This window comes from Epinephelus fuscoguttatus, linkage group LG3 (assembly GCF_011397635.1).
Source record: "Epinephelus fuscoguttatus linkage group LG3, E.fuscoguttatus.final_Chr_v1".
NCBI classification, from domain to species: Eukaryota; Metazoa; Chordata; class Actinopteri; order Perciformes; family Serranidae; genus Epinephelus; species Epinephelus fuscoguttatus.
In genome coordinates this window covers 32308698-32331661 of record NC_064754.1, presented here as the reverse complement: position 1 = coordinate 32331661, position 22964 = coordinate 32308698, and the positions used below count along the sequence as shown (strand labels likewise).

Here is a 22964-nt window from a genome sequence, read left to right as displayed (position 1 = left end):
ATGATCAAGTAACATTGGAACAATGTCTAGACATGCAGAGACTTTTTAAAATTACAATACAAATCCCACACTGAAAAATAATTTCAGTTGTTCTGCCTTTCCAATGAAGAGCAAATGGATTTTGAATTTTCCTGTTGGCATAGACGATGTAATATTATCTTGATGATATATATTTAAAGGATATGTTCAATGTTCCTGCGCAGGTTCTCGTTGAGCTTGGCCTCCAGCTCACCCAGCTCCTCCTCAGCCTTCCTCATGTCTTTCTGCAGCTCCAGACGAGACTTTCTGGTATCGTAGTAGCCTCCTGTCAGAGCTCCACGGTGGCTCACCTGGTCACCTAGAAGATCACAACACAACGCACTGAGCAAGAAATAAAAGGCTTCTACACGGCAGGAATTAAAATGACAAAGTGTCCTAAAAATCAAATTCATGCTACATGAAAAACTGAACTATGATGTACAAGGTTCAGTTTTACAAAGGCAAATCAAAGATCCTGATGTAGGGCGCAGTGACATAACAACCTAGGGATGGGTACCGAACCCCGGTATTGAACGAGCCCCGGGGCTACATTCTTCAAGACCGCAGTATTGATAAGCTCTGACCTTAACGGTTCTGCTATCAGTACTGGAGCAGTCACAGGGTTTTTTTTTTTTTTTTTTACAAGTTAAAGCTTATCTTGCACAATTATCTCACCAACTCCGTCAATTATCCGTCATTGTATCATAATTTTCGCTATTCTCCCAGAAGACGAGAGATCTGTCTCGCTCAACCTGGCTGCCTGCTGTGTGAGAGTGGAGAGCAGGGGGGCGGGGCTGTTGTTCCAGTGACACACACACACACACACACACACACACACACACACACACACGACATACACCAACTCAAGCTCGTAGCCTACCTTTAGATAGATAACGGTGGCGAAGAGAGCCAAACAGTCAAAACTGTGGCTTTACAATACAAGAGTTGATGCAGACACTGCGCGTTGTCACAGGTGTGACAAATGTTTTGTGTGTAAGGGCGGCAACACTAGCAATTTGTCAAAACACCTTGCGAAACGCATCATATTCAGACAGAAAGATGTACAGTGTTTGACTGCCCTAGCACAGCTAGTTCATCTATGTCCAGTCGAGGTTTGTAACATTATGCTAGCAGCCAACATGTAGAGTTAATAACCATTAGCTATGTTGTGACCCTATTTACTAAATAGGGTTTCAGATTTGGGATTTTATTTGTGTATTTTTCAGATACTTCTAAATACATGAATATAACCATAATTATAGCCTGGCTTGGTGCGTGGGATTTTCCCCCCCTCTGGTCTATATAGCCTATTAGTGATTAATGTTACATCACCATATAAAATACCTAGAATACCTAACATAACTAGAATACCTAATATTTTTACTTGTAGGCTAGATTTGTTTATATATGCTACAGTGATTTGTCTTCCACAGAGCTCTACGGTGCGAGCATTTTACTGCATTTACAACTAAAAATAGTTTTGTGCAAGTAAAAGACACAGACAGGAATACATATTAAATATGGCGGCCATAGTGCTCCGCGGCGCAAGATAACGGTTTACCAGCGACAGAGAAGCCTGGCTCCAGGTCCAATGTTCGCCTCTTTGTTGATGTCATGACTGTCCAGAAGTACCTGTACAGCCAAGCTGTGGCGGCACACAGGTATGTGACGTGTCAGACGGGAAACAAGCCGTTCACATTACTCTTTGTGGCAGGTAACAGTCCACAAACCTCAGCGCACTTTAGGGACTGTTCTTTACTTGTCAGGGGAGGAGAGTGGCTGGTTGATTTTTATTTTATTTATTTATTTATTTTATTTTGATCCCCCCTATGTTAATCACTTATTGATGCTGTTTTTGAAGTATGAATAAGTCAATAAGTAATTTATTCCATTAAAATATCATTGATGTACTATAGAAAAGTGATTTATCTTTTTATAAATGACAAAAGGCGCATCTGCCTAATTTTTGCTGTTGTATTGTGATACTACTCAGAACTGTGATACTGGTATCGTACTGTGGGTCCCAATTTTGGTACCGTGACAACACTACTATTTTATGTATTTTACATTTCAAGTCGTAAAAAGTAAAAAGTTTTGTTAAAAAACTATTTTGTTGCATAATGAGAATTGAGAAAATAAAGCAATTTATGATCTTAATTTGTTTTTTTCTTCCTCAAAAAGTATCGTTAAGAGTACCGTTAAAATACTGGATCGATAAGCAGTACCGTTAAGAGTAGTAGTACCGTTAAAATCTTAACGATACCCATGCCTATAACAACCAGACAGTTGAAGTGGGAATGTAATTCAGACACTGTGGACAGTTCACATAATACAGCTTTTACTCACTTCACAGCCTGTATGTGCACATGGGCCGTCTGGAGAAAAGGTCAGACACAATAGTGGTGGCTGTACAAATGGAGGTATTAGCTACTTTTTCTGACAAGGATGCATCAAGAAAATGCTGCAAAATTGCTGATGCTGTCGATTTAAAATGTACTTGAGGGCCCAAAGTGAAGTTACATGTACAGGTAGACTGGTACCAAGCTGTGTAGTGGTAAACCTACCACCTCACTGGCTCACAACTGTTTTTCTGACAGCTGCGCCCTTCCTTTTATGTTATTGTGGTAGTGATACATATGTATTATACTGGGTATCACAGGTCAGCTTACCCTCCAGAGTTATACAGTCCATGGTAAAAGCTCTGGCCAGCTGGGTGGAAACTTCCATGCTGCGACAAATCAGGGTCTTCCCAAACACATGCTTGAAGGCCTTGTCAAAGTTGGTGCTGTAGCGTAGCTTGCTGATCATGGGGATAGCGTCCTTATGGGGCAGAGACAAATTGGTATAAAAACACTGGCAGATAGCTTTTTATCAAAAAAAAAAAAAAAAACAAAAACCTGTCTTGTCATAGAATGTGTAACAGTGGAAGATATATTTGGTGTAACTGAGAAAATCTAGTTAGCTCACTGTGGCCTCACGTCTCAAAGGGAAGAGTTTATTTTAGCCATTTGCTGTCAGGGTCCAAACTGACTACCCCATGGTACCAGATGAAATGTATGCATGTTCCTTACATTGGTCTCTGGGTAGGCGGTGTCCCTGACATCAAGCTTGCTCAGAGGCAGGAATGTGACTTCTCCAGGCAGGTTCATTTTGTTGAACTCCATTAGTATTTTGGTGCTGACCTCGTCAGTCTCCACAATGTGATAGAACAGTCTGAAAAACATTAGAGAAGGTAGGCAGACAGAGCAACGACAGGGAGAAAGAGAAAAGTAGAAACGCATGAGTGGATGGTTTGCTACATTGTCACTTTAACTTTAAATCAAGGCTGAGTCATTGTAAACAACCAATGACTGTCTGTGTATCTTTAGAAGCATTGGATGTACAAACTATATATAACATCATTTTTACAAGAGGGAGGAAAGAAGTGCTGCTTGGCTCTGATGGCTGGTGTGACAGGTGATCTTTGGTGAGGCAGGTTAATGTATAAAACGCACGATCCAGGAAGTCTTAAAGTGGTGCAGACGACCATGGAAAAAAACAAGGGCATTCTGTCTATATACATCATCTGTTGAAAACAGCACGAGGAGGAAGCAGTGAAATGTGAAAAACAGCCCTCACCTGGTGCCGGCAGTCACCTCCACACAGGTGTAAAAGGCGGGTTCACACTCAAAGTTATTCATGACGATGCCATGGTAACCATTGATGACATGCTGGTTGATGCCCTTCCGGCGGAAATGCTCAAGGACTTTGTTGATGCTGTCAATGCCGTTGAGAATAGCCTGGAAGACCACAAGAGAGAGAAGAGGGATAATGAATCTCACCTCCACTGAATAATAATAATATTAACAATAATAATAATAATAATGATAATAATAATAATAATAACAATTTAATCCACAAATCAATCATTTTAAAACTTTAGATAAAAAAAAAATACACCAATATATGAACACAGTGAATGAATATGTATTTAACAATTAACACAGCATAAACACACTCCAAATCCTTGTTATACTGGTCCCATAAAAACCAGTGTTTCCCTTGTGTTGACTGCTGTGGGCTTGTAAACCTGTTGCACAGCACTCATTCTCACAAAATAGTGGTGAAAAACACCAGGAGCAAATGTAAAAGTCGAGTTTTCATTAAAACAAAATTATGACCAGTGTGTTAACAGCATGCCAAATTGATCGGAGCACATGAGGCCAAAGTGCCTCCTAAGTTATTACTGGCTGCTGACAAGTAATGCAGCATTTAAAAGATTTTTTTTTAAGGGAGTCCAGCACATTGCTCACTGCACATAAAACCCCACAGAGGCTAACAGGCATCACTTCTAGCAAACGTTAAAGAGAACATTAAGAGCAAAACAGCATCACCGATCTGTTGAAATCAAACAAAACAACGATACACGATAAATAAAATTCACAATAAACGCCAAATCATTATTTCTTCTAAGTTTAAAGGCTGATTTTTTTGCTCCTGAGTAAAAGTTGAATAAACCATGTGGTTAATTGTGGTTTCAACTATTAATAATTGTCAGAACGTGACTGACATTTGCCGGACAGCATAACATTTCACAAATCTGAGGTAGATTCAAAACAATTATAATCAAAATAATGTCAATAAATAAAACAATCTTAGAAATCTTAATTCTGGGCAGGAGCACGCTAAACTCGACAAACAAATAGACAAAACAAAATCTCAACTGTGGTCAATACGTTCTGTTCAAGTTTTAAAACCACAGCATGTAATTTTGCAGTTTCTCAATCAAAACAATAACAGAAGACGGACTTTGATGACATCGTGAAGTAACGAAAGGGTCATTTATTGCCGATGAAAATCTATTTGACTGAGGCAAAAATCATTTTTACGGATGATTGAATGTATATAAGTTTTATTCACGTTACCTTTAGTCACTACTACTTCTTCTGAAAAATGGTGGGTGGCACTTGGCGTTTAAGGTGCTTTACCGCTCCCCATGCGAGCATATGGGTGGTTCAATTATAGTGAGGATTCATCGAACATTCTTTATATCTCCATCGAGGAACATATCGAGATAATTATTGTTGTTTTATCTACCAGGCCAGGCCAGCCTGTAATCGGTACTGACAACATTATCTTCACTTATTTGCTCAACTGACTTCAGCAGGATATATAACAGACACTCGACTTTCCGGCTGTTAAAACAGAATATGAACTAACCACAGGTGACATACTGTGCTGTGAACAAGTGAAACTTAAGTTGCCTGCTGGAGAAAACCAAAATGAAAAATGTGTTTCAATTATACTGCCACTCATATTGTAAGGTGTATAGATAGAAACTGAAAGGGAACTGTGTATTTTGTTATAACTGTGCAACACTATGAACTGTACACTATAAATATAAAATATGAGAGACGATAAGAGTCCATCCTGTTGGCTGCTGCCTGTTCTGTAGACGGGATGAGTCAGCCGGGACCAATGAAAGAAAAATAAATGCAGGACATTTGTCCATGAAGCCACAAACAGCCTCCTTTCATCACAGCAGACATTATTCAGAAGTGATATTTGATTGATGTATATGCCCAGAAGAAATGACTGGCAGTTACAGGATGAGACAGCGAGGAGTGAGTCATATGTAAATTTAACCAGCTATGATAAGGTGCCAGTAGCGAGGCAGATGAATGATTCCATTTGATATACCTATCCTGACAACTGGCTGAGTCACAAAGTGAGTCCTTTGCAGCATTCAGGTGGGCTGAGAAAGAAAGGCACTTTTTCACTCTGGGTTCGATTTATCTTCACTTGCCCATTTCCTCCCTCACAGTACTCCAGTAACTAAGTGCGTGTGTGAAGGTTTAAAAGATGTGTGGCGTGGCAGGTCTACCTCTGGTGTGCAAGTGTCATCCTGAGAAAAGGGCAAGTAAGTGTGTGTGCACAAATAAAAGCGATTAGCAAAGTACCATAAATCTGTCATCAACTTCAATCCTTTAAAAAAAGGGATTTCTATGTTTCTAAGCTTTCACTCACACACAGACACGTCTTTCACTTTTGTCCAGACGGAAACATCAGGTATCCTGTAGCTGCATTATGCAAGTCAATAATTACGCAATGATGTACAGTGACACGGACCTTGCCGGTAGCTGCTCGAAGGAGCTGCTGTTTCTTCTCCAGGTCCTCTCGTTTGGCTGCCAGGGCCTGCTGCTCTGCGTTCTCCTCACGCCACAGGTAGCTGGACAGACACAGACAGTCACACACTGTTACACTTATGTCACCAGAAAGACCAAAACCAAACCACAGCCATGATACTCACAAAAGAAGTCAGTCAATGATTAAAAAAACACACCCTAAAAACTAGGACACTGTATTTATTTCATGATGATTTTTTGCATCCTAAGGACATAGCCTTTTTCAGTAAAGGACATCATAACATTAAAATGAAAAACTCTGGTTTTTCTCTTCCTAAAAAATTAGCAAACTGTAAATTCAACATGACTCCTTGTCCACAGCTGCAGATTAATTATATGCATTTATGCAATAATAGGTGAACTACATGAGTTCTCACATTATTCCAAACAATTTCTTTTATCCTCAAGTGAAACATTAAGTCCTTAAAATTCTTACATAACCTAATTTAAATACATAAAACAATGATGCTGCCAAAACAGTCTCCCTCTTGTTTCCATTAGGGTGTTTTTGTCATCTGTTCATATTTTTAGATGATACACCACTAATAACATGCAGCTGTGGGGTCTGCATTTTGTGATCCTTCTATCAAAGACGTCATTATGCTGCCTTCTCACCTGCTACACCTCAACAATGGATCACAGCAAACAGAAGAGAGGATTCAACATCACACAAACATATTCATGAAATCTGTTTCATTTAGTGATGGAGATACTGAGGGCCTGCTATTTAATTTAATGGAATTCTAATTTTTTAATTAAAAAAAAGGTCCCAACCTCTTTTTAAAACTTGAATTAAAAACACATTTCCCTTTGTTGTGTTTCAAGAAGCAGGGAAGCAGCTGTCTGGACTAGATTCTCACTACTAACCCACAACACAATTAATCCACCCCGGAGGACCTTTTAAAAGCAAAAAGGTGTCTGGCAGCAGAGGCCTGAGGCATCATCCTCTGATATATAAATAACCTCATTGTTTAACTGGACAGAGAAGGCCTGGTGACATTCACAGCAGACAATACTCTGGTATGTTACTAAAGGTTGCCAAGCAGAGACAGCATGTTGACTAAAAGGATGGGTGAACTATTAAAACTTCCAGCTTACTGCAAGACGCAGTCACGACTCCTGAAAAACGACTCATCTAAATGAAGTGATGTTACACACTGTGAAACCACACCGTGGACATCTTTGAATTAAATTAGGTCCCAGATGTGAGGTAAACGAGAAGGAAAAGGTTCTTACTTTCTTTCGCTCTGCAGCTCATCCTTTCTGTTCTTAACCTCATAATACTTCTTGTCCAGTTCCTCGACGCGGGTCTTGACCTCATTTAGATCTTGATCAAGTTTCTATAGAGATAAGTTAAGAGTTGGTCAGACACACTCACCTGTCAGGAGGTTTGATTAAAACTACAAGAAGCTTTTTACAGACGTTAGATGACAAATACATCATACAGTAGCATTTAACAGTTCCTTTAAAATAAATCAAGAAATGCAGTTCTACAGGAGACAATGTGAATACACTTCAGCGCATCCTCAAGATGTAAAACTACAACAGTATTCTGAGAACTGAACAGGTTATCGTTTTGTATTCATCTTAAACAGAAAGAACATACGTTGTACTGCTCGAGGTTCTTCTCCTTGTTGGTTTCTGTGTCCTCCAGGTCTTTGTGAATGGCTGCGATCTGCCTCTTCTTGTCGTTGATTGCCTGGTCCAAAGACTTCAACTCCTTCTTAATCCACTTGTCCCTCTCCTCCTTTGAGGTGAACTGGCTGCCACGGCCCTGCTTGGCATACAGGTCGGTCCTCTCCTGTGTAGCCTGGGCCAGTCTGGAAGGTGTAACCACAGAGGGAGATACATTTTTTATAACTAAATCCCAAGTGAGCCATTTTCAGTTATTTTCATTTCTTGACAAACTGTGCGTGTAGATGTGCACAGTTAACAACCTTGTTAGCCACAGTTAAACATTTACAATTTTTTCCATTTTCAGTCACATTGACCCTGAAACACATTGAGTTTTATTCACTGTTGAGAATAGGAGATTATTAGCTTTGGGATGATATCAGTATTGTTTTTATACTTAATATTAAGCAAATATTAAGCATACGCCATGATTTTGAGATAAAGGCCTTTATAATTTGCAGTACAGTAGCCACAAAGACACATCAATGCCCACTGGCCTTCCAGACTGGGAGTGTAAGCTCTACTCCAGGGGCTGTGCTGAGATAGAAAATACACAAAAAAGCTTGGGGACACTTATTTGTAGCCAGTAAAATCTACATCAACAAAAACAAGCACACCCAACAACACAATGCAAAGTGATGAGAAAATACTGTGTCTGAAGAATTGTGGTTCGTTTGAGGAATGAATTTAGCATCCAGTTAGCAAAAATCTGATAGATAAATTTGACAGATCACGCCACAGTTCTCTACCGATGTGCCTTTTTGTTTTGATCATTTATGGCCATGTAATACAGTGTCTGCTAAATATAAATGACACGTAAAGTGTAAATAGCAACGTTTTGAAAAAGAAGGATAGGTATGACTGATGTGGGTCCTTCAAGGGAACATTGAAAAAGGACCAAAAACAGCTTTGTCTGGGTCACCTTTCTTCAGTGTAGGATTCTAAAAGTCTGTAGCACACCTGAATCAAATTACCCTGTAGAAGAATCCACAAATATCTCATGTGGATCCACCTCTTGATCTCTTGCTGTACGAATGTATTCAAAATGTGATGACTGACTCATCCACTTAAGAGCTGGCCATAAGCTGCTTGAGGGGGCATTTGAGAATGAGTCATCCCTACCTGGATATACCCCGCTCCTCTTTTTCCTTCACCATGTTAAATTTGGGTTCAGTCTCCTGCAGCTCTTTTTGCTTCTCCTCTATTTTCTCCAGCAGCTTCTGACGCTCCTTCAGCAGGCGTTTCTGGAGAGCAAGAGGAGACATTTTTTAAAATAAATAAACCGATTATTATTTTCAGTTTATTTATGTATCTACAGAACATTTGCTCATGCCACCTATCTGACTCCAAAAATGTAAACTTGGGACAAATTTGAGGTTTCGCAAAACTTGTGTGCTACAAATAATACTAACACAAAACTACTTAAAACAGTTCAGTTGTTGTTCATCTACAACACTCATATTAGGCTTGCACTTTATTTACTGTAACTAATATAATTAATTAACTCCGGCCAACAAAAATTGAGAATGGGTCCCACACAATCTCAATGTATTTTACAGTGTGGGATATATAGAGATTTGGAAACAAAAGGCCTATTGTGGAATAAAAGGTTAACTTATGTAAAGCTTTGGATGAGGCAAACTCTAAAAACGTGTGTGTACCCAATGGAGATGTTTTATTAAATATATACATACCATGTGTTTACCTTATAGTAAATACAGTATAAAGGAAACACCATAATAAATTACCATATATTCGCACTTCCAATCACTCTAATTGTTAGCACTTGTGAACCACTCTCAAGTGAATAAAACTAGGATACTACAGGGAAACTACAGCCTACTCTGGTCACATAAAATGATAACAGGGTGTTGAATACAGGAAACGTGAAGCAAATGCATAGGGTATGTATTAGGTAAAAAATAAACTTCCTGTGTAGAGTAAAGCCATTCTGAAGATTCATCAAGATTCAAAAAAAAATAAAATCATTCTTAAAATCTTTTCCTCCGCCTTCGTTAAAAATCTTAGCTGTCACTTGGATCTCCCTGACAGCAGACCTGCCCTAATTTTGACAGATTTTCCAGTGTGGGTGATGATGATGATGATGATGATAGGTTGTCACTCTACAGGTATGAAACCTCTACCCCCCCCCCCCCCCCCCCCTTGTGTCAATGTCATGTCAAACCAGAACCATCAGCAGCGAGTGACGCAGTTCTGATTCTTTTGCTTTTCATTTTGCTCCAGTAACTTTTGGCTGATGCTCTGCCAGCCGTGGCCAGGTGGGCTTAATCCAACCAACAGCCAGCATGCTGCCTGGGACCCATCATGGGTCGCACACAGACTGAGCCAATAAAGCCGTTATGTATGATTATCGTCTTCATACTTGCACACGTGCGCACAAACACACACTGAATACACGGCCATACGGAGAGTGATTCATGCCAGCTCTGCACACACATCCTCATGCCAGGAATGATGTATATTGGAGCTGATGGCAAAGAGTCTCATACACAGGCTGGAGCTTCCTCTGTTTTGGTTCCTTAATTCACAATTGGACCAGCAAACGTTCTTCTGAAAGATTCAGCGATAAAGCTGTCAACTCTACGCCAAACTGCTTTCTGATTTGCTGACTATTTTGTGAATAAATCATTTATCAATTAAAATTAAACCTGTGGTGGTTATAGTTTTAAAAAAACTGTGCTTTTCTTGACATTCTGTTTTCATGTTACAGTAAAATACACTAGTAACAGGGGTGAGCAGAGCAGGTGAAAACAGAAAAAGATGACTATCCCCTACATACAGTGATGGTGCAGGGTAAAAGGGGGTGGGGGAGTGTTGCTGGTGCAGCATCACGTGTGCAGAGTGACGCAGATGGGAGGCTTCCGTACCCTCTGTTCGCTGTTGCCTGCCAGCTCGTCCTGCAGGTCCTTGGCCTTCAGCTCGAGCTTGGTCCTCTGCTTGATCTGCTCCTGGCGCTCGGCCGAAAGCTGCTCTCTCTCTTCCTTCATGGCAGAAATCTTGGACTTCAGCTCGCGCACAACACGCTCCGTCTCCTACAGAAAGGAAGCCAAAATAAAGAGACAGGCTGTGAGATTTAATTCAAAGGAGTGTTAATCCAACAACTTACTTCCTCTTCTGTGATTAATCAACTGTCCATCTATTTAACAAAGCCAGATACTGTCAGAAGAGTTGGATACATTTGTCTTATGGAAATGTTGTTAAATGCAAATGTTTTTATTTATTGGCAGGGTTACAATAGGACATCAAAAACAAGAAATATGATGACAAATGACAAAAAGCTGAACTATTAAAAAGAAGTTTTTGTGTTCTATTTCTTTGTGTCTAACGCCTTACATTTTGCTGCCAAGATATTGAATGGACTCATGTTCAGTGACAGCATTTATCACTTCTCTTTAAAATCACATGCTGACAAAATTGCTTAAGTGACACTGTGATTCACAAATCATACTTGCATGACAAGTTAAATCTTGCTAAAATCTGTCACACTGGAAGATCAGTCAGAGTAACCATATTTTGTTTTTAAAAAATAGACATTTCTGGATTCATAATGAATCATTATTCAACTATGTGATCAGATGAAAACAAACGATGAACAGCTGAAATTGGACGTGATTTCCAATAATGCACTAAATATTGTGACTCAGTTTTTTAATGCTGTGAGATGATGTTTATTCTCCCCCTCACATCCTTAATCACAGACTTCTTCTGCAAGGTGGAAGTCTTTACCTCTACTTTGTCTCGGGCATCTTGCTGAGCATCACGCAGCTGTCTGGATTTGTCTCCACAGGTCTCTCTCTTGCTGGAAAGCTGGGAGAAAAACACACACACACACACACACACACACACACACACACACACACACACACACAGTATTGTTATTGAACATGTACACAAGAAAGGAAGAACCTCATGTTTGGGGCACTGACCACGGTGACAGCTAGATTCTTGCTGTCATTTGTATTTTAACAAGGATCACTCGTTTTTTTCCCTACCTGTTAACTTTTAATGGCTCTACACCTGCTATTACAAATGCTGATAAACTAGTTATATCCAAGCTAAGATGAATATTCTCCATTATATTGTGTATGTATTCTGAACAAAGGGTTGTGATAATCTCCCAACCTGGCACCAAAACAGATGTCACTCACAAAGTGTAACGTCTTCAGTCTCTTACTTTGTATACACACAATACATCATTTCTTTTGTTACCTCATCCAGTTTGGCGCGGGTTTCATTCAGCTCCTGGTTGTAGATGGTGTACTCCAGGGCTCTTCTCATCTTGTCCCACTTCTGGTACTGAGCCAGCTCCTCCTTCTCATCCTCCAGGGTGTGCAGACGCTCCTCAATGTACTTCAACAGCTCATTGATCTTCTCTCGCTTCCCCTCTGAGGAACACACACCATGTCATTGTTTTTCCTTTCAAACTTTCTTTATGTAAACCACTACTAACTATACAATAATTTTCTGAGACTGGATTTTTATTTTGGCAACAAGTGATAATTTAATGGTGAATGCTGTACAGCACAAACTGGAAAAGCATTATGATGATAATGGCAGTCTTTGAGACAATAAAGTTAAGAGGCTTTTACCCGTCTCCTTCATGAGAGAAATACTCTCCTCTTTGCGCTCATCGTACACCCGTGTCCCTGCCACCTCTCTCAGCAGCTTCAAACGCTGGGAGTCCGGTGCTGTGGCCATTTGGTTGATCTGAATGAAACGTTAAAAATAATGTGTAATATGGAACAATCTGCTGTTCAACATAGTGCTAGGATTTTCCTGTCTGAAAAATCGCAAATTTTATATGAATTTTAGCAGATGTTGATTTTCTGATTTTAACACTAACCCTTAAATCAGCTGATATTGTAGAGGTTATGATTTCAACATGACAGGCTGAAACATCCAGCTAGTGCAACTGGCACTCTTTTGCAGCCCTGATGAAATTCTGCAAAGCATAACGCTACACTAAAAAAAACTACATAACTATTGTGTCTTAAACAAGTGAGAAATTTGCTCCCACTCCTTTCTCACCTTTCCCTGCTTAACAATGTAGTACGGGTTGCTGCGGGAGAAGCCGGCACTCTCCAGAAGGTTCATGACGTCATTCTTACTGCAACAATCACAGACGCCATCAACAAAGTGATTACATGGATTCACAGAGTTGCTATCTCCTGTGTTTGAATAGACAGTCCATTCCCAGTAACACTTACGTCACCATCTTCTTGTCTAAGAAATACTGGTCCTTTTTTGCACCAATGACGCGGCGAAGGGAGACTTCCTCTTTGTCAATCTGGATGGAGAGACAGTTAACACTAGTAAAGAGGAGATTCACACACAGTGGCAGAATTGGCTGGTTATGTCACAGTATTGCCAGGCTGCAATCTTCAGATTTCTAGAGTGGTACAAACATCATCATCAGAAAAGTAAGCACTGTGTGTTCTGGAGGCAGCGCAACTGCAATCAGTGGTCATAGCAGTCGTCAGCAATTTAGGGAGACAGTTCAATGTGAGCTCAGATACATAACATTGTGATAATGTACCATTTCCACTGGCAGCCTGGACTACGGATGGTGGGAAATGTTATTTCGAAGGTGATGCCAAGATCTGATAATTTTGCCCCATGTTCTGATGTAGATTTTTAGGAATGTTGGTACAAATACAGGTATGAAATGGGTGGAGTTGCCCATCTCAAAGCTTCTCTTTTATTCTGGGGCTTATTTGAAAGAGAAGTGTAATACTCTTTTTTGCTGGGGTTAATGGTGCTGTGCACAAAATTGTCAACACATCAGCAGTAAAACAATTAATTGGACAAAGACTGATATGCACATTTAAACTCTCACTGGCCAATCCAGACAGCATACCAACATACCAGTACACCTCTAGTTTTATCTCATACTGGTACCAATAATTAAAACAACAAAGTCTTTACAACACACATACTATGAAGACGGAATATCCTTTGAGAAGCTTATTGAAAAGTTTCATCAGTGTGTGTGTGTGTGTGTCTGTTATTACAGTAATAGGGTCAATGTGAAATGTTTTTCATTCCTACCGGCAGCCGGTTGTCAGAGTTGTCAAATATAATCTCCACAAAAGCTGAAATGACACGAGGACCAGTTCCCTCCTACAGAGACAGGGGAGAAGAAGCGTAATGATTAAATGTTTATATTGATCAATAGCCTTGTTTAATAAAATGTTTCCCACTGTTTCAATCACCTACAAAACATCATATTTTTTCACCGAAATGCAACTCATCATAAGACTTTTGCAATCCAGCAGTTATTAGGAAGTTACACATGCCTTAGTCAGCGTAAGTGTGCCAAAAAGTAATTTCTACAGAACCACTGTGTCAGAGAGGTATTTACAAAGCAGTAGCCAAGTCGATCTGCAGTATCTGACATTTGCCTGAACTTACATGGAGCAGAGCCAGGCGCTGTTCAGGTCGCAGGTGGCTGAACTCATCACTGAGCACAAACTGGATGGCTAAGGGAGCAGAGAGGAGCAACAGTTTTAGACAACAAAAAAATCACTACACAGTAGTAATGTTTGACTGCTGTATGGTAAAATTGAGGCAGACATACCATAGAAAAAGTTACTTTTTCCTGATCCATTTCTTCCAACTGTATGAGACCGAAAAACAAGTCAAAATGAGGACATGGGGACACCTGTACGCAGCCCCTTACAAGAGACAAGTCTTGAGGACACTAATTTGAGTCCGGCAACCATCCCCTCGCGCTCACATACATATATTATAGAAAGAATTCAATGTGTACAAACATGAGTGAAAAGTTGAGGTGAGGACATACTAACCGATGACATTGTGCTTTGGACTGAACGGGTCTACCACAGTCTGGTCCCTGTAACTTCGGAACCCCTGGATGATGACCTGCAGAGGAACCCAGACCCCACTGTGAGAATAACATCCTCCTATTTATGATAACATTCCCTACATACTGTAGCTAGACAAATGTAATAACACGTCAGTTTCAAGCTAGGAACTATTCCTGACTACAGCAATATCAATAATATGCCCCTCCTATAACATTAAATAATCTCAGCATCTTCAACTCAACTCAGCATCTACTGTATCATAAGCGGGGACAGCAGGGCCTTGACTGTCGGCTAACTGTACGAGCCAGTATTCATTCAAGACGTTAACGGGTTTGCAAGCTTACTAACAAACTAAGTCGTAAATTAGACAACTACAATACTACCAAAGATTATATTCACATCTAACAAAATCGACTGTGATGTTGTATCGTGCAACATTGAAAGAACAGCGACAAAATCCGCTAGCCTCACGTTAGCCTAGTGGCGTTAGCTTAGCATCCTGGGAAGGGGGACGGGCAGTTCATATACAGCTTAGTCCAGGTAGCTCTAGCTAGCATTCACAAGCTAACAGCTAGCTTTTTAACGTAGAGCTGTTTCAGTGTGATTCTGCATAGCTCTGTAAGCCAACTAACGTTAAAATGTGTGCAAAAGCCCGCTATGACGAGCGCCACCATTCAGTAAAATAACGTTTTGATAGCCTATTTAACGTTAGGCCAGCGAGAGTCGGCAACACGCACAAGTCTGGAGTCGTTAGCTTACCTGTTTGATGTACATGGCTGTCTAAACAGGGCGTCTCCTCGGCTGAATTTGGAGATGAGCTCCCCCGGTCCGCTTAACTGGAGAAGCCAGAAATTTAATAACCCAAAGTTAGCAAAATATTAGAAAAATTCATACATTTAAAATTGGTGGAGCACGGGCAGAGGAGAATAACATGGAAAATGGCGGAGGGGGCGGGAAAGAATGGACCGTACCACTATGTGAAAACAGGGTTGTAGCAGTAAACATATACTAAATTATGTGTTTTACTGAAATACATTAGACATAATAAGACGATGGAACAATACCGCATGTGTAAGCACAATAACTTAATTTTTAGGTTGTACGTAAATAACAGGTTTGATACGTTTTTTTATGTACGTACCTCCCTATTTGTCCCTATTTCCACAGTTGGTACAGTCTAGCTGTCTGTCTTCAAGGCGCCAAAGCCAGAGAGGAGTTGATACAGAGTATAAACTGCAGACAGTTAACCTACTTGACGCAATTAGAAACAGATCTTGTTAATGGACAAAGACTGCTGTTGGTTGATAATCCCCCAAACAATATGTTTTTTACTTTCTTTGGGAAGCACAACTTCACTCTGTTTTTAAATCGCAGTGAAATTCTTTACCCGTGGCAGGTTTTCATTTGTGCACAAGTTTTCATCAGTAGTTTGCATATTTGCACCAGTTTACACTAACTTGATGAGAAAAATGATCTAGACATGCAGTCTTACTATAACTATGAATAAGCAATGGGCTACTTCCTATTTGAATCTGCTCACAAGAGCCACCTCAGTCACTGCAGGTGTCACTGTTTGCCTCTTATGCTGTATTCGTCCTGTTAGAGTTTATGATCTAGGCCTACAGTAAATATCTTAAAAGTATCCAGTATCCTGGTTATGGTTTTGGAGTATCCTAGTATTTCTTGTTGTGAATATAGGCCTAAACATCATTTCCTGGTTTCAGAAACCTGTGCTAGATTACTCTTAACCAGAATACAGTGGCACGTAAACACTTTATTCAGGTTTCTGACATGACTGATTTGGTGAGAAACGAAGACATCTGCAAACAGATGATCAGAAACCTGGAAACTGCAGGGATATGAATAACCAGATTCCCCATGTTTCAGGAAAACATCATACCCTAAACAGGATCTAAACCTGAATAAGGCTCAAGAACAGGATACTAATGCACATGTAAATGCACTCATTGATTTTTCCTGTCATATTTGGAGAAACAGGCCTGCGGTGAATGACTTAGAAAAAGTTCACTCCCATTTGACTTCCCAATTAAGCTGTAGACCTGTAAACTACTCCGACAAGAGCAATGCTAGAATGACTACATGACAACAGCTTTATTTTCGTGGTGAAAACATTTATTAAACACATATTAACATCCACATCATTGAAAAAAATCAGACAGACTGTAATTTTCAAATAAATTAGGTTTAAATGCCTGACTGTATTTGTGAATAGGCATAAATCACAATATCAACCTAAGGCATATATATTGCAGTTTATCACTGTGCTGTGTTGTTTCATCATAGCAGTTCAGAAGACAGGAAAACAGCATCGATGTCTGAAGCCCAGAGTTTTCATAGGCCTCAAGTCCCATGAACTGATACAATTATCTTCTATTTCTGTCTGTCTGCTCTGCTGGTTTCAACACCAGGTACACAGAGAGCATTGATTTTTATTTTTTCAAGTAAGACTACAAGCAGTCACAGTTCATTTTAAGGCAGTGCAGTTATTGGGCTCAGTTTGAACTGGTGGTGGACCGGGGACTGCAGGCAAGAGGTAGGGAGGGTGAACACAGATGGCTCAAAGTTTTTGGTGTTGAAGGTGGTGTTGAAGTCGTTGGCAAAAAAGGAGGCGGACTCCGGGATGCAGGGTGTGGCTGGTTCAGGTGTGGCGGCATGAGCTGGGGCCGTGGAGAGGACCTCTGACTCAAACTGCAACAGCTGACCCATGAAACTGAAGTTGGGTGAGATGACTGCCCGGCGCTGCTTGATGATGTCAAAGGCTGCATCCAGTCGCAGCTGCTGCGTCCTCATGATGTAGGCCATGCAGATGGTAGGTGAGCGGGAGATGCCTGCTTCGCAGTGGACCAGAACCTTTCCCCCTGATTGCTTCACGTGATCTATAAGGAGAAGAAGGGGACAAACCAAGGTTATTGATGCATGATTTTGTCTGTGATCATCAGCAAAAAAAGACAATTTCAAAATATAAGCATTTGTGTTGTCAGGTTTTATTTTTTGTTTTGTTTGTGTGTGTCTGTAATTGATATTTTTTAAAGTCAAGTTATGTGGTGGAGAGGTTACAGTGAATCATTAGGGAGTTTTAAACACTGAATAATAACAAATGAAAAATCACATTTTAACTGTGTAATCATTGCCTACTCCTTTCTCCCACTCACTAATTCATGCAAACACTTTTCTGCATCTAGTTTCTCTCTCTCTCACACACACACACACAGCAGCAGCAGCAGCAGCAGCAGGATTTAATGGACAAACAGGAACATCATCCTTGTCAGTACACCTCATTTGTATGGACGCAGAAATGGACACACATCTTGTACCAGTTTCAGTTGTGTACACACAGACACTTGTTAGTCACAGAGTGCAGCTGTAGCCTCCATGAGGCTCTCTTTCTCCTACACTGCTGTGGAGGCGCTGGGTGCTGCTGCTGCTGCAGCAGAGTTCACTGTGGCACAGAGATGTGTGTTCGAATTTATAGCCGCAGCACTCCCACACAAGTATCTGTATGTTCTAAAGCCCACACGAAAATCCACTTCTGTCATCTGTATAAGTGTCACTCACGACACATTTAAAGATTTGGTTCGTTCCTAGAACCACTGTGAACTCCTACACGTCTCCTTTTCTCTCTGTCGCGTGTGTAAATTCAGTCTACCTACGGACACTTAGTTCCACGAAGCCTCTGCAGACACCTACACATATGTCTCTCTCTGTTAAATAGAAACATTGAGGGCCACTTCTGTCTGGTCCTGAGAGCCACTGCAGGGGGAACAACGATGATTTCTGACAGCTCTGGTCCTCAATAAACCACATGAATGAATCATGAACATCCCATCTGGAGTTGAGGATGGTGGGGTGAAAAAAAAAGAGTGACGGCAGCAGTGGGTCAATAATATTTATCATCTCCCCCCTGACTGTACATCAGTCACCAGGTCGGAAGGGTTTTTTCATTGGTGATTGATTTTCGTTTGGGGCCCAGCTGCAGCTCGGTGATTATTTGTGCGCACCACATTTCTAATCACTTGGCATGGTTGATGAATTTTGGTGGCCCTCTCTGGATGTAGGCTAAACCTGCCCCTGGAACAATTTTCGGTCTTATGTAATAATAGACTTACACAAAGACACCCTAAATGTGGGCTGCATCCCCAAACAATGCACAATACCAACAATAGCAGCCACCCAATATTGGTCAGCCAAGCTGCCCGTGGGTGAGCTTTGTCCTTGGTTATGACTGCTATAAATAGCCACCAGCACATTATGTACATCTTTTGCTGCTGCTGCTGCTGCTGCTGTTATTATCCAGCACCTCTTGCCTCTCCCACACACTCTCTCTTCCTCTGTAACACATTCACTGTCCCGCTGCCCTCAGGTCCGTCAATGATTCCCACCTGCGGGCAAACAACAACTACGCTTTCTCATTATGTGTCAGTCAGCTGGCATTTATCCTCCACCCAGCCATCATAAACAACTGTGTGTGTGTGTGTGTGTGTGTGTGTGTGTGTGTGTGTGTGTGTGTGTGTGTGTGTGTGTGTGTGTTTGTGTGTGTCAGTAAGCCCCCAACCTCTTCCACCCGGCCATTACTAAACACAGACAGCTCACCCAGTTGTCACACTGAGTGGCCACACCCAGCAGTGTAAGCTACTGAGATTAGGCCTGGGAGGCAATGACGGCATGGGAGCGTCTTTTTCAAGTAAAGACGTGGGGGAGGGAGGGAGGGAGGAAGGGGACGGGGGAAGTGAGCAAATCCTGAATGAAAGCAGGCTGGCGGGATATGTTAGTGGGGGATTGGAGGCAGGCGATCAAGTTAAACTGATTACAGCCAGGGTTCTTATGGCCCTCTATTTGTGAATGGTAGCAGGTGAGAGGACCAACAAAGGGGACTTATTTGAGGAGGCATTTCAAAAATAAACACATCTATGTATAGGTGCCTCTCTAACTCAGCTTGGGTAGTTTCGAGACGCCTTAGGGTGATGTTGCACTATAAATATACGGAAGTTGTTGTTCCAGGAAAAGGCTCCATCTTAGTGGTGGTGTATTTATTTCCCCTCCTAGCTAGTTTGAGTGAGTGAACTATTTCAAGCACTAAGCCAAGTGGCTTTTTAGAATTCAGATTCAGATATAAACTATTGAGTGCAATCCCCTGTACATAGAAAATAGCTGCCCCATAAAAGGAGAGTCAGGCATATTTTTCAACTCACCAATAAACTCTATGGCCTCCTGGAAGTGGGAGCTGATGTCGGCCATGTGACTGTCCTCCACTGGGATCCACTTGTAGTCGTAGTGGCCCTTGGCCGGCTGCAGGTCCCTGCGTGACACATTGAGCAAGGCCGTGATGTGAAGGTCGCTGAGATAGTCCTGTCTGGAGGCATGGTAGGCACTACCGAGGTAGAGGAAAGGCAGGATCTCTACAGGTTTACCCTGAGAGGGAGAGAGAAAAAAGAGATGTTAGTTCATGTGGATAAGGACAAGAATATACAACGCACTGTGATTTCACGGCCACCCTAACAGGACATAACACTGGTCAACACATCTTGATGCATGTGCTTTAATCCACCCATAATCCACCCCTGAGAAAATGGTCCAAGCCACAACATCCAAACACCTGTCAGCCCAATAAGCTGCAGAGCAGAACATTACGTTCATCTGCAGACAAAACGCGCATGGACGCATGCAGCTGGACAAATGGATTTCCCCTATTATGTAAACCATTAAGTGAAAAAACCCACAATAGGACTATGTCAACCACACACAACAGAGTGTCCTCTGAGATATGAAGCAGTCACATGTTTTCTGTTTGGGCAGTGGAGGAGATGGAAGAAAGGTCAGGGATAAAAGAGTGTTTTTCTCTATGGGGTGTCCTGATGTCAGCTGGGCATCACTGAGTGGTCTCTCCTTTTTTGTGCCAAATATGACATGGCTGGGGAGGAGTGAAGGTCACAGAATATCATATGTATGTTGAGAAAATGTTTTGATGGGCTGATGCCAAATATAAACTCTCTGATGTCAGCATGGCTTGGATGAGTTTTTTTTTTTTTTTTGATAAGGTTAAAAATAAAAAAGCTCTCAGTGGATGTGTGCCCTGTGTGGGAGAGCTGGAAGGGAAGTACTGTGTTGTAAAAAATAAATAAGGGTGTTTCCATACCTGATCATAATCTGGTTTGTGGTGAGCAAGCTTCTCGTTGTGGCTGTTGACTCTTTTCTCGGTTTCAGTTCCGCTCTGGTCGATGGTTTTCACCTCAGTGCAAAGTTCAGGGTATTGAGAGTGGAAGTTCTCGTATCCTCCTGAGAGAGAGGGGGAGAAAACCATGAGCACACACTGTAATAAATAAGCTTAGAATAATTCTGCCTCTACCACCCTTACACACACATCTTGTGAAATGGCAGAGTTTATGAAACATGTCTTAGGAGCGGATTATAACCTTTATAACCTGATTATAAGCGCCTAATTAATTACAGGAGCCTGTAGTTGAGAGACCGGTAATCCATTTAGGGCAACATCCTGAGGACGCAGAGGTGACAGACGGAAATGGATGTGTCTCAACACAACCCCGATGGTTTTATTTAGCTAGAAGAAATACTTCGGATGGGATTCAATTTTCATTCCTACCCCCCTCTTAATCAATGAAAGTCATGGTACCACCAATTTGCTTGCGTTTCTCTCGCACTGACTCATCCGCTCCGTTGACGCACGCAGGACATTTATCTCTCCAAGAAGTGAGAGAAAAATGTAGGCTGCTCTCAACACAGGCGAGGGGGATAATGGGAGAAATATGACTTGGCCTTAACTGTATCTGGGTTATTAGGAAAAGTGAAATAAAATATGTAAAGCACAGGGCCTGTGGGTAAGTCCATGAAAACGAGGAGAGAAGGACTAAAAAATCTTTACGCACGCCTGACTGCAGTTATGAAGATTTAAATAAGTAAAGTATGAAAATTATACTAGCCTACTTTTAGATTTCTGGAGCACACACTATAGACATACAATAACAGAAATTTAATCCATAAACAAAATTGTTTGATTAAAAGGTCCTCTTGTAAGAAATAAAACGCTGACACATTTAAGGCTATTAAAACAAAAAAGCAAACTCACTTTATGTTTTCCTAAATAAATTATAAACATATTACAAAGTTCTCACCTTTCAGGAAACAGATGTTTGCCCCGCTCGCTAGATGAGAGAGAGTGTTTATTACTATTTGTGCTACACTGTCTTTTTTCAGTTTTTGCCAGTGGGACGTCCGGTCATCCAGAGCTACGATAGCCGATATGCTCCCCTCCCGAAGCCGGAGCAGGGACCTCTCATCCGGGATGACAAACTGCAGAGGCACCGGCCCTCCTCGGGACCTCCGGACCACCACTGAGTTGAGATTGACATTGACAGAGCCTTTGATACTGGAGTTCGTGAATGAAAGGTAAGGTCGGCAATCCACAATAAGGCAGCTCCCGCACTCCTTCCTGATGATCTTCCGCAGACGCCGGCAGTCAATGCTGGAGACTTTCATTTTGACGCTTAGGAGTTGTTTGTTATTGCCTAAAGAATTCAACTGGATCACTCCTAAACGAAGGGATACGAGCGAGCGAGGAGTCCCGCGCGCGTCTGTGCCTACATGTCCTCCAAGGGGATTCCGGCCGATCAGTTTTATGTGAATGGAACCTCCGGCGCGTGACGTCACGAACCATGTATGGACACCGGCGAGGTGTGATCGTAGAGAAAAAAACCCGCCCACATCTATGACTGAGCTGTGACTCCGCCTCCGGGTCCTGGTAAATAAAAACCCTACTACTGCAGAGTGTGTGTTTGATTCAACCATTACTCACTATGTGTCCTCCACCAGCACCTACACTTGCCGTTTCATTCTCAGCTCCCAAACAGTTAGGCACATACAAGCAGTGTTTTAGGTACATCCCCTTGACTTAAAAAAAAAAATTGGAAGGAGCTGTCACACATCACAGTCAGAATTACAAATCCCCATTGGAAAGAACAAAGACACATGATGAATAATGATAACACAAACACATCTACGCACCTATATCCAAAAAGAAGGTATTAGGCATATAGAAACAGGGACACCAGACAATATATGAAATAGGACTGCAACAGTAACCATTGTTTTTGTTATTGATTAATCTGCTGAATATTTAACTGAGTAATATAACAATAACTGATTATTTAGCTATTTGGTCTCAAAATATCACAAGATAATGAAACATTTCCTTTGGTGACATATTCAAATGTCTTGTTTTATCCAA

At 41.3% G+C, this 22964-nt stretch overlaps 2 protein-coding genes across 2 annotated transcripts in view; both read right to left on the bottom strand.

Moving 5' to 3' along the window:
- smc3 (structural maintenance of chromosomes 3) overlaps positions 1–15663 on the bottom strand; it is a 30940-nt gene extending 15277 nt beyond the window's left edge. The window contains exons 1-19 of the mRNA XM_049571105.1: positions 15464–15663; positions 14684–14759; positions 14455–14493; positions 14289–14356; positions 13926–13997; positions 13085–13164; positions 12906–12984; positions 12467–12584; positions 12087–12262; positions 11604–11684; positions 10745–10909; positions 8979–9100; positions 7789–8002; positions 7419–7522; positions 6127–6226; positions 3637–3797; positions 3090–3231; positions 2688–2838; positions 187–337 (exon numbers count right to left, since the gene is read on the bottom strand). Of these exons, the coding sequence (XP_049427062.1) occupies positions 187–337; positions 2688–2838; positions 3090–3231; positions 3637–3797; positions 6127–6226; positions 7419–7522; positions 7789–8002; positions 8979–9100; positions 10745–10909; positions 11604–11684; positions 12087–12262; positions 12467–12584; positions 12906–12984; positions 13085–13164; positions 13926–13997; positions 14289–14356; positions 14455–14493; positions 14684–14759; positions 15464–15478 (2114 nt within the window). The 5' untranslated portion in view covers positions 15479–15663. The remainder of the gene's footprint in view (positions 1–186; positions 338–2687; positions 2839–3089; positions 3232–3636; positions 3798–6126; positions 6227–7418; positions 7523–7788; positions 8003–8978; positions 9101–10744; positions 10910–11603; positions 11685–12086; positions 12263–12466; positions 12585–12905; positions 12985–13084; positions 13165–13925; positions 13998–14288; positions 14357–14454; positions 14494–14683; positions 14760–15463) is intronic.
- Positions 15664–16822: 1159 nt separating this feature from the next.
- dusp5 (dual specificity phosphatase 5) lies at positions 16823–22340 on the bottom strand. Its single transcript, XM_049572196.1, has 4 exons — positions 21853–22340; positions 20859–20998; positions 19915–20134; positions 16823–17601 (listed from the first exon to the last, which is right to left on the bottom strand). The coding sequence occupies exons 1-4, from the start codon at positions 22214–22216 to the stop codon at positions 17195–17197; spliced, it is 1131 nt and encodes a 376-aa protein (XP_049428153.1). The 5' UTR covers positions 22217–22340; the 3' UTR covers positions 16823–17194.
- Between the last annotated feature and the right edge of the window lie 624 nt (positions 22341–22964).